At 42.1% G+C, this 12,497-nt stretch overlaps 1 protein-coding gene across 1 annotated transcript in view; it reads right to left on the bottom strand.

Annotated features, from left to right (window-relative positions):
- The window catches only part of RBMS3 (RNA binding motif single stranded interacting protein 3), a 348,682-nt gene extending 345,998 nt beyond the window's left edge, over positions 1–2,684 (bottom strand). Inside the window, exon 1 of the mRNA XM_035890699.1 lies at positions 2,521–2,684. Coding sequence (XP_035746592.1) covers positions 2,521–2,663 — 143 coding nt within the window. The 5' untranslated portion in view covers positions 2,664–2,684. The remainder of the gene's footprint in view (positions 1–2,520) is intronic.
- Between the last annotated feature and the right edge of the window lie 9,813 nt (positions 2,685–12,497).

Raw genomic sequence — 12,497 nt, 5'->3', positions numbered from 1 at the left:
GTCCTGGGCATAAACTAGCTTCGGTGAAGACCTCCCTTTAATGCAGCTCTCCAAAAATCTTGTACTGCAAAATAGTAATAATACGGTTTATGGATTGGAGTTCAGGTTTTCACCCCACATCTTGTAGCAAATTACACTAATACTTCTAATGCAGGAAGCCTAAGAGCCAGCACCTTTGCTGTTGTGTGAATACCTGTTCACATGAAGTCTTTAGTGTGCGATGAGACCCCAACCAGGTAAGCTGAGAAAAAACTCTACAGAAGACAATCATTTCTGAAGAGACAAACTTATGTCTTGCTCACACAGCAGCAGATTGCTGCTATACAGACTGTGGGGTGGGGTGGAGAGGTAAGGAGAAAAAAAAAAAAAGGAAAAAAGAGAGAAGACATTTGGAACTTTATCCACCTCTACTATGTAACCATCTGCAAAGGTAAAGAAAGTGTCTTGCAATATATTACTTTAAAACCTACATGCTGCCATGACAAATTCTTGTATTTTCAGATGTTTAAGTTTCCCTATATCATCTTTCCCTTTTGCTTTGATAAATACTTCTAATATTATGAAAAAAAACAACAACAAACGAACAACTCTGGTTTCTCCTCACTTCCATTTAGCCAAAGGATAGAAAAATCAGCAAAATGAAAGTCAGCATTTTTCTTAAAGAGCATCTGTTCACACAGGAACTCCATGATAGCAAGACAAACCCCTCTAATCATAGACCAAATTAAGTTTAGTGGAGCGCATTAAAAATTTTGCCACAGTGCCGAAAGGAAGCTCTCAGATACTCGATGGGCACTTCCCATATGCAGACAAGGGGTAGGGACATGCTCTCGGAACTTCATGATTCAAGCAACACCGCTCATACCACCGCCAGCTTGTGCCTCCCCCCACGACTGCCGCACTAAGCGCCAAAGCTGTGAGGCTCCTCTAGGAATAGTTAGTTCATTCCTGATCAGCTGCTCAGCTGAAAGCATTTTTCTGAACTTGGAAAGGGTCAGACTGCAGGAAGATGTGTAGCAAAATAGCTTTTTGAATGTCAGCAGACTCCAGTCAATTTATACCGATAGAGGATCTGGCCCTTGAACTGGGATTTATCTGTGACTGTCACAAGCGGGAAGTGTCGATAAATGTAGTTTGTACAAATGTCAGACAGGTACACGCGCAATTCAGCTTGCATGAAATATCAAAAATCACCAGCATGCTATACTCCAGTGAACAGTGAGCCAGCTCTACCTCTAGTGGCTTTAGCAGGACAAAGTCACAGGGAAGAGCTTCAAGCTCACATAATTTTGCTAAAGTTCAGATAAGGCTTCAATAAGACCACTAGTTCCAGACCTGGCCAGCCACGTCCACGTAAAGCATACTTAGGCAAGTCTTTCAGCATTTTTGGTGAAAATCAGGAAATGCAGAATGACACAAAATTGTAACATCCCATTAAATTGTTACTCCTATTGCAAGCTTCAAAACAACAGCCATTTGGATTCAAGTCAGTAGATCAGCCCTAGACTGTTCCTTACTTTACCAATCCTCATTTATTGATCTCTATTTGAAAGGCTGATTTGTGATGAAAAATATCAGAGGTGCTGTTGTCTTTTGGCATAGACTATTCTATGGCAAAAGCATCACAGTTCTGTATAATCACAGGGTTGGATTTTCGTTTCTCAAATCTCTCCATGTTTTTATTTCAACACAAAAAAATGTATTATCCTAAATTCCACCCAGGTGATCTCTGGTTGGAGTCTCAAACTGGATTATTCCCCTCCCACATGTCATCAAAAATAATCAAGACTTTGGAAATCCAATCAGGTTCTCATTTCTACTCACTACATTCAGTTGAGTGAGGAGGGCTAAGAGAGTGCAAGATTTTGGAGAACAGTTCTGTTGATGATTCCTGAGGAGCACAGAGCTCTCTTCTGCTGCCCTTCCAGTTTCAACAGGAATAAAGCACAGTAAAACTGATATTTATCAGTACAATCTGCAAACATGAATCTCAAGATAAACAAGGAGGTAAAAGGCACTATTTTCTACATCATCAGTTTTCCGTGGAACTGCAGTTAATTAGATGTTTGCTACAAGGCCACCTTCAGTGGGTTTCATACTTCTCAGTCTTTGAGCCCGGCAATGTGTGACACAGCAATCAAAAGACGTGACAAATGGCTGAGGTGGGAACACCCATGCTTTGTTGTGCACTGGGTTATGATTCACAGACCATTGTAACTATAAAATCTGTCATTAGGCAGGTTTTCTTGCCCTGCAAATTCCTCTTTTAACATAATAAAGAAACCAGATTAAAATAAAGAGAAGCCAATGCAAAGGCCCTCACCACTCTCTCCCCCAAAACTCATTACCAGAAAGTTTTCAATAGACATTAATTAGCCGTTCAAACTAAAGAAGTAACAGTTAAGCTTCAAGTGCAGGATGGTTCTGATGTCTTTTTGTGGACGTACATTAAGTGCAAACTGGATGGCTGGCTTTGACATTTTCCTACCCGAAGACACAGGGTATTTTAAGTGCACTTACGGCTGGCACAGCTTGATAAGGTCCTGGTCAGTGGTGCCGGGTGGAAGGCCTCGAATGTACAGGTTGGTTTTACTCAACTGCTCTCCGCTGCTGTTGTTGCTGCTGTTGTTGCTGCTGTTTGTGCTGGGGCTGGGAGGAGCCATGGGGTGGGGAGCTGGTGCATAGGACTGCTGGAAACAAAACAAAAAGGCTGTTTACTGGAAAAAGAAAGCATGGCAGACACATATGCTTTACCCAGGTAACTCCAGAGCTACGGAGGGAGGGCACACGCTTGTCCTGCCCTCCCTGCCCGCTTCCCGCAGCACGTGCGCCCACCCCGAGCCAGCAACACCTTTCAAAAGGCAAAAAAAAAAAAGGCTGAGATTTTGGGTTTAGCCATGGCTATGAAGTGCATTCTTTTACTTTCTTTTTTAATCTGGAATTAGAATAGCTAGATTATGAGCCTATTTTATCTAGACCACAGAATAAAGCTCTGAAATGACAGACACTCAGGAGCAACTGATATTAAAGAAAGAAGTTAAACACAATCTGCTTTAAGAATACTCTTAGGCAAAGCCAAGAGTATCTAGCCAAAGGTATGGGAGCCAATGCCAGAAGCCTAGCAAGTCTTTTCTAAACACGAGGCGTATCCAGTAGACACACAGTCAGGTGGCAGAGACTTAGCAGGCGTGAGAGGGGGAAAAAAATCCAAAGCAGCCCAAAAAGACACTGTCATTTGGGATGCCTTTCATAACAGAGAAACAAGGTTTGGAAAAGATGATCAGGCTAGGACCTACTGCTCTGAAACAACCTTACCCGCTTCTGAACAACCACAAACCACACACAACAACTGAGAAATATCACTTAAAAAGGGAGTCATTCTCACAGGGAAAACCCAAGACTCTCCCCTAACTCCCTGGTAAATACATGCTATGCAAGAAGACACACGCGTGCTATAAAAATTAGGTAAACGCCTCCGATCTGGGGCAACAGCAGGGAATTTAAGCTGCTGCAACCACCCCTGGCTCTCTGACCACCAGCATATTTATTCGCAGCACAGAGCGCTTGTCAGGAGCCCGGAGGAGTGGTTGGAAGGAGGAGGCCATGTCCTGTCACCGCTGTGACCCGTGCAGAAAAGCCGAGATGTAGGGGAGAAGCTGGAGGAGCTGGGGGATGCTGCGGCCAAGGCTCCAGCTGGGCAGCCAAGGGAACCGGAGTCAGAGCTCCAGGAATGTTACTGCCTGCTGAGAGGGGGAAAATCCAGTTTCTGCAAGCCGATCAGCTTATTCTGCTAGCAGTATGTGTGGCTACAACTGCAGATAAATGTTGGGCCAATGCTAAGTTACCCATGATGTGCTGATGGACTAACAAAAGCAAAACATATGCAATTTTCACCAGAGTAGCAATGACACTTTAGTAACTTTTAATACACTCATTCTGCATTTAGGCCTTGAACAGAGAAAATATTTAAGCCTGTGAGTATTCTGATCACACTAATCAACTGCCCCTTTCATTTCAGTGGCCCTACTTTAGTGCTTATAATTATGCACATACCAAATCACAGCCTTCATAGATGGGCATTTTTAAATTAGTAGCTCTAAACTCTTTCAAACAAGTCCCTTAGAAGAACCAGAAAAAGTTGGAGAACATAAGGGGAGCATCAGCGATAGGTGAAGCTCAGAGGCTTTGATGAGCTACATAAAGCACCATGCTTCTGGCAATGCCTTCTCCTTCCTTCTTCCCAGTTTCTCCCATTTAACACCATCAACACAAACAAATATCTTACAAATATCTTAAGGGTGGAAGTCACGAGGATGGAGACAGACTCTTTGCAGTAGTGCCCAGAGACAGGACAAGGGGCAATGGGTACAAACTGAAACATAAGAGGTTTCAGTTGAATATGAGGAAAAAGTACTTTACTTTGAGGGTGAGTAAGCACTGGAACAGGCTACCCAGGGGGGTTGTGGAGTCTCCTTCTCTGGAGATATTCAAAGCCTGCCTGGACAAAGTCCTGTGTAACATGCTCTAGGAGAACCTGCTTTAGCAGGGGGGTTGGACTAGATGGTCTCCTAAGGTCTCTTCCAACCCTTGCCATTCTGTGATTCTGTGAAAGCAGGGAAGTGGTAATACACCATCATGTGTCAGGACAGCACAATTCCTCTGCAATCTAGCCTGGTTGTAATGTGACTCAAGTAGGACCCATTAAAAGGAAAAATCAGTTTAATAGACAGTGCAATCGCCATGCTAGCAAGAAATGACATTTGCTCTCATCTACAGTAAGAGAAAGGGCACTGAGCTTCCTTCCCTGAGTATCTGCGTAGATATTTTTGCTGACAATCAAAAACACTTAATGCATTCGGATCATATTTCTCTGTACACACATTTTATCACCGGGTAATACCCACCCACCCAAGCTTCAATGTCATTCCCAGAAATAGAGAGCTGAAGCAGCAGCCCTAAGTACCCACGTGGGGAACCGCCTTGACTGAGCCCTGGTGCCATGGGCACATCCTGGAAATCTGCTCCACCCCACAGCCATGGCACGGCTGGGTAAAACTGCAGACAACTGTAACCTCCAACAAATGTATAGACACATGCATCTTCAAACATCCTGGCTGAAAGCATATTTAAATCTCTGGGCACTCCAGCACCATGGCAGAGGTAGATGTGACTGTGCGTATCACACATTTGGCTTTAGTATACCAAGAGCTCAGAAAAGATCCTGTGTTAATCTTGCACAATTGGAGCATTGGTAATGTAAAATTAAAAAAAAAAAAAATAAAAATTAAAAAAGGTCAAGGTAACATTCTTATTCCTTTACCCCACACCTCCAAGTTTACCATACACACTGAATGCATGTAAATGACATAAGGCTAGGACAGAATTTTCTGTAAGCCAATAAAGTGCTATGTACTTTAAATATTAATTATTATTATATATGTCTTAGAAGAGGATAATGAATAAATGGCCTATTCTCACACCAACCTAATAAGAAAGAAAAAAAACAAGTGGAAGTATACCTTTGAAATACAAAGAGCAATTTTTATTCTATTATAAGATCTTTATCCTCACACAGAGGAAAGCACTGGGGGCCTAATTCTAATTTAAGCTTAAGACATTTTATCCCTCTTGGCCAGCTGAAAGGGGACCTAGCAGTGAACATGAATTACATTTACACTGATTTTAAAAAGGCAACTATTTAGGAAAAAAAAAAAAAAAAAAAAAAAAAAAAAAAGGTGTCCTCAGTATACCCACAGAATTAGGCCATGTGATGGGTGGTCTCTCAAGCAGGAGTTGCTCAGACAGCAGGCACATATAGGTGCCCAGGTTCACAGAAGCATCAGAGATGCTTTAAGGGTGAGCATAGAGGCAGCCGCGCTCCACTTTGGAGGATGTTGATCTCCTCCTCAGACCAGCAAACACTGATATACTTCAAACCGTCATCACTAATAAATCTCAGCCGCTGCAGACCACAGTAATTTCCATGCATATCCAATACCCCAGAATACCGTCCGCAGAAAGATTACAAAATTGCCTGTACTAGGGCTGATGACATCTTCTGGCTGGCTGCCAGACTAAAAGCTTCAGGTCAGAATAAAGCTTTGAATTCTTGTTTCCTGAGCCGATGAGTGTATGACTGATGGCAGAAGTATGCATTTTGCCTCCAAATGAGCAAAGGGTCTGGTTCGTTAATCTCCATGTAATAACTGGAGCGAAATAAATGAATGGCAACCTGATGATGATCCCAGATACCGACCACTTGCTACAGGATCCTGGATGATGCTGAAGGGGAACGTTGCCTGGGGAGCCGCGTGCACACCCGATGGCAGGAAATTTGGGCCTTGTTCTGGTGTCAGCTCCCTCCATGGCTGGGGGCAAAGCACTTAACTTCTCTGCCACAAAAGCCATGAGGAGCACCACTTCCCAGAATGGCTCATAACACCCTGACACCAGCTGTAGAAATCTGGGAAAGATATTTTGCCAACACGGCTGAGCACAGGACCTGCAGTGCTAGAAAAAAGTATTAGGCAAAATCTACGTGTTTTACTTCAAAAGGGAGCTGGAATTCAGAGCTGGCTTTGCTGTTAATTTTTCAAATAACCAATGCAACCAACTCATTTTTCAATTCTCATGCTTCATTATTCAATGGGGAGTGTCAGGGGGGAATGAACTGGTTTGTAGATCATTCCAAGCAGCTTATTAATTTAGCATGGCTGGCTAATAGGATTTGTTTTCATCTCTGAAAAATGAATGAAATTTCTCCTTTTTCATTATTTAAAAGTAAGAAATTAATGTGCTTAATTCTTATCCAGTCTCAGGAACACACCCTTGTGCTTAAACCCTACCCTTGAGCGCTCTGAAACAAAGTGTCCCATGCAAGTGCACACAGCTAAGCATAAATAATGACATACCTTGGTCTTTCTTACTCAATAACCCAGAAACGCTGAACCAGAAGCCTCTTGCTCACTAAATGAACACCACTCCTCCTTCCACCATCCAACCTCCTTACAGAAGAACAGTATTTATCTTCCCATGGCAACCACAGTACTCTTACATAGTTTTTCACTTGTTGCAAGTTTAGTCTAAAACATTTTTCTTCCAAAGCAAAACACTACTTAAAGAGACAAATTTCAAATATTTTTCACATACAATTCCTTTTGGATGGGAATCACAGGTCCCAGATGCCAAGTTGTAGAGTCTGCTTTATTAGCAGCAGCTGGCTCCTTGGCAGGCTCCTGAGGCGGTTGGGCTTGTGGTTTTGGAGTGGCCTCAGAGCCTAGGATGCAGCTGGACAGCTATGCTAACGGACTAGCCAATTTGTTTGTATTCACCTTTGGCTATCCCAAATTTGTACTCTTTTATCCACTTGAAAGCAAGGTCTTGGAAAGATTCCCCATTAACACCAATATGTTGACTTTTCCTAGCATAGTGCATATTTCATATTTAAAAAAATCAGTATTAAAACATGCATTACTTAAGCATTTGTGAACATACACTATCCATTTTGCTCTGAACAGTGTTTTCCAGCTGCTAGATTCATCTCACTTAGAGCCCAATTGCTACACAATTCCCTTAGCTCCTGATTGAGAGGATAAAATAAGGCAAAGTAAACACAAACAAATTGTGCAAATATCAGTTTACAGCTCACACTAGCAAAACACCGTTCTCTTTACACCCTACTGTACAATGGAGTAATTTTTGTGAGCTGGAGGGTTCTTACTGGCCAATTATAGTAATGATGAGAGGATGCCACCAACTTATCGGCCTGTTGATGAGATTTTGGAGCTGATTGAACAGCAAATCTCATATTAAGCAAAAGACAATCATCGCAGTTGAAGAGAAAACAGAGACATAGGGCAAATACAATAAAAAGAATTAGATAAAAGCCAATTCTGCCTTCAGTTGGCTTCCTCAGTGAGGTAGGCTCTATTTCTCATCCATAGCCAGGTGGAATAGAAAGGTAAATAAAAGATGAACATCGAACTGGCATATCTTAGAAAGGCTGCATGCAGACAGGGGAGCTTAAGTCATGATTTTCTTCCTGAATTTGTAGGGCATTTGCTGGTCTTGCAGAATCCAGCCATGACTGTTGTCCAGCTCCCACCCAGACAATGAAGGCCTTGAAGACAGTGCTGCTTTTGAATGCTTCCCTACATAGGCAGACCTTTCCCTAGACATCTAACAGAAAACAAACAGATCTAACAGTGGACACACAATTTCTAACCCCTGTGCACAATGACAAAGCTCCATGGAGTGTTTCTGTAGAAGTAACAATCCACCTCTTGGCAACGGTTTCCATTTGTAAAGGAACGGCATGAGAAAAATGTAAGTAAACTCAGAAGATGAAGACAGACAGTAAGGTTGAAAGTCTGCTCCATCACCGTCCTTTCAATCAGGAAAACCAGAACACACCTCAAGAGGATTCTGATTTCTCTGAATCCCTTCCAAGGCCTTTAAAAGTGATTTGCTGGATACAAGAAGACCGGTGAGTCAGAGCTGCTGCGTTACGCTCTCTCTGCTGCCACTATATCACTGTGCTACCCCAAGCAAGTCACTGAGATTCCTTATGTCTCCATTTACCAATCTGCAACGATTCTTCCTTACCTTTCAAGCTCATATAATGCTCTGTGATTACTGGATGAAGGACAGTATTGAGGACCTCAATACTCCTTGAAGATAGGGAAAATATTATTAAAAATTAACTTAACAATCAAAGCTATTCCTAATTCTTTTGCAGATAAAAACGATCTCTGCATACAATGATTTTGTTACCCTGTATCTAAACTGAACGAACAAAATAATTTTAAAGCTTAAAGGGAATGCCAATCCAATTAGCTTTCTCATTAAAAATAATTAGGTTTATTTTATAAAAAAAAAAACCAAAAACCAAACCTTAGAATTATTCAATCACAGGGCTTTCTTGCTTGTGCTTCTTGTATACACTGAACTTCTTTTTCTTTCATTCTATTCCAAACAATATCTTTAGTCCACAGGAAAAAAGGTGTCATTGAGTTTTGCTTATCCTTTTTTTCCACACACAAAAAAGATCACTTCTGAAAAATCACAATTATGAAAAAAAAAAAAAAGTACTAGTCCTCCAATAGGCACAGTAGTCATTCAACAGTCAGATTAAAATTGGCTCTTGATGGGTCAATGAGATACCTTGAGATCCTTGTTTCACACACAAAGCTGTTGAAATTAGTAGGCTAAATACTCCTGCGGTTTACAATTCCCTTGAACCCAGCACAAAGCACAAGAGCTCCATAAAGCATAAGCTCAGGAAGGATTTGGCTTTATTTTCTCTGTTCTAAAATGCTTCTCTTCCAAATCACAACTACCTAGCTTTTAGCATAGGCAGACTATACACAGGAAGCAAAGCATGCACAGGAAGAGGAAAAAGTCCTTTATTGGACAATATCTGCAAAGTATGTTTCATTTTATACAATTTTCTGCATTAAAACCAACCAACCAAACACGAAACAACAGCAATTCACTCTTCTTGGCTATCTTAAAGATCACTGAGAGTTTAGCAATCATTAGCCAGGGTGACATGCACCAGAAGCCTGAAAATTTTCTCACTGATCACAGTATCTTAGATTTCCACTGAATAAAATACGTCAGCATGTGCATCACTCCATTTGGCACCATTACCAATGGGAAATTTCAAAAGCAAATTGGTCAGGTGGAAAGCGGCTCATTTTGAAGTATGATGAAGTTTAAATAACGAAGTGGATTAGAGCACACATCATTAAGATAGACTGATGGTCATCTTGCCTGAGGTTGAGCAGGCCCCAGCAAAAACCAGTCCAAGACAAGGGAATGGCACAGAGATGAAGAGCATCATCTGCAAAGTGAGAACGTCCCCAGCCATCTCTGCCTGGGTTTTGGCCACTAAACAGATGTAAGCTGCCAAGCCACCAACTTCAGCCCTTTGCCCCCTCCCCCCTACGTGTTGCTACACCAAAGATAAAACTACTCATCTCCCATAAGCAATTTTCTGTTTATCTGTGGACTGCCTGTCACTCTGGGATAAACTAAGGTAGCTTCACTGAATTTAGGGCTTCTCGCATCCAGACAGGAGGGTACAATTCAGTCCTTCGCACTAAAAAGCTAAAGACCAGGAATAAGAGCTGCGTCACCAAACAAATATTTTCCAGAGTGGAAAATAACCTTCACAGCCTTGTCTTCTCCCATTTATTTCATGGCAGAAGGCTCCCGTGACAGACCATTCCTGTGGCATTATTTATTTCTCAGCAAGGGAAAAGAAGAGTTCTTTCTATAGATAAAGTATTTTGGCACTTTGGCAAACTCGTAAACAATAACCTATATTCTCTGACATAAATTAGTGTTATTGCTTCATTATCCAATCCATTCATACTTTATTGATGTACTGAGACTAAATGTGAACAGAATCTAGATCTTAAAAATACTAAATCTGGGCAATCTGGACAATAAAACATTGCAATTCCCCTAATAAGAATATTTTAGAGCACAGATCAAAACATGACAGCAATTACTGCCTGCAATACAACTTTGTGGTAAAAAAAAAAGAGGGGGGGAGGGAACAAATTTAAGCAGAAATTATTATTGGTGTTTACATTTCCATGCAGCCAATTTTTGGGCTACAATGATGAGTTGTTGGTCCATTTGAAGGTTAAGAATAAAAATGCAGATCGAAAGGCTGATACTTAACTTTCCAAATGTCTGCAAAACCAAACACATTTTTAGTTCTGAGAAACTAAGTTTATTCTCTGGGCATTTGTTTATGTGTGGCAGACTAAAAGCATCTTGGAAATGAGATGTAGGAGGCACGTGCTTCATTGCATTGCTTTTCCATACACGGTCCATACATACCACAGCATCAACACTGGTGCGAGAACCCGAGTATAATAAAAGGCCAACACATAAAACTGATCTTAAAGCACAGAACAAAACCGGAACATCAATATCATCTCTTTCCTCTCCACTTGAGAATTTGTTGAGCAGAGATCAGAAGCAGATGTGTTTTCATTCCACAGAATGAAAGCCCAACCAAGAAGGTTTTTCAAAATCCAACCCAAGTTTCCTGTTTGTCTTTCTTATGGAAAAATGAAGTGGGCAATATGCCACTACTCACATGAGCATCGGTGGGATGGAGGAACCAGGGGTGGCAGAGCTCCCCAGGAACGGCCCCCATCATCTCCCCATGTTACCACAACAATCTTTTGTAGATATGCATGGAGAACCTCTGCCCCTCCACCCAGTGCTATATAAAGATGAGCTGTGCCTCCCCTCCTGCGGCTAAAGGAATCCATGGAACACAGAGTTCGGGAAAGGTTTGTCCCAAAGATAACAGCGTGACACCATCAGGACAGAATTTGGGGCATTCCACAGTAGCCAGAGTTCATGTTTTCTTCAGGGTCCCTTGGACTACAGCAATGCACTGCTCCCAGGCTGGGGGCCAGAGGATGCCCACAGAAGATGTGAGCCATCGCAAACCTCACCACATTTTTGTTTCCAACACATTCATAATAGCAAATAGCTTTTAAAAACATTGCCCATACAAGCCATTACAGTTGATACCCAATTCCTCGCCAGGGAAGGAACTAATCCCATGAGACTGTTGTCTGTAATGTCATTTAAAGGACAGCTAGAAAGCCCTCTGACAGTAAGCTGATACAGCTGGGCCAGGGATCTGATGGTAGCGGTTAGGATTTAGGTATCAGCCTATGGGGGTAGTTGGCCAAGGCGGTGCTGTGCTCGCCCTTCATGCTTGCGACAGCCCTGAATCCTGCACCACAAAAGGCTGAGGGAGGCAGGGAAGCTGGGATGGCCACGCGTGGGGCTTGCCGCAGGCAGTGCGCTGCAGGAGGCGGCTTGGGTCTGAAATGCCCTATTAGGAACCTCTCTGTCCCACTCTGGGTACTCCTCTACACACTTAAAATGAGTTGTCTATGTGAAAGAGTGAGTTTTATAATGAAGTCACCATTACACGTGAGCTAGGAAACTGTTTGGGTCCACGTAAAGACTGAAGTGAAGGAATGGGTCTGCAAGCCTTAAAGGAATTTGGGAATGAGATGAGTTGCACACCTTCGTCAGGACAAAGGCAGCTTTGAGCACCCACTACCACCATCCCAGGAGCACACAAAACGTTAGGTACCTGGGAAGGTGAGCAAGATTCACCATGACACGTTTTGGGATTTAAGCACTTCCCTTTTCAGCTAGTGTCACTAAATGCTTGCATTCATACACTAAGGAAGCTGAATACAGATAAACACTCTCCACTTTGCTACTGTAGACTCTGGTGTCTTACAAAATCTCCATTTTCTCTAGATCAGGCATCAGACATAGGGAGGTAGTGTGGGAAATGCTACTTACTTCCCTTTGATTTAACAAGCATCTACTATAATTTACGTTTAATTTTTCTTCCAGACATCAATCAAATCCACTTCAGGCAAAATTTACTAAATAAACTAAAATAATCAATGCAAAAATAGAGAACCTCTTTATTCTATTTT

The sequence above is a fragment of the Egretta garzetta genome, unplaced genomic scaffold (genome assembly GCF_000687185.1).
Source record: "Egretta garzetta isolate BGI_Z169 unplaced genomic scaffold, ASM68718v1 scaffold313, whole genome shotgun sequence".
Lineage (NCBI taxonomy): Eukaryota > Metazoa > Chordata > Aves > Pelecaniformes > Ardeidae > Egretta > Egretta garzetta.
The sequence above is the reverse complement of the archived record's forward strand: the minus strand, read 5'-3'. Positions and strand labels throughout refer to the sequence as shown.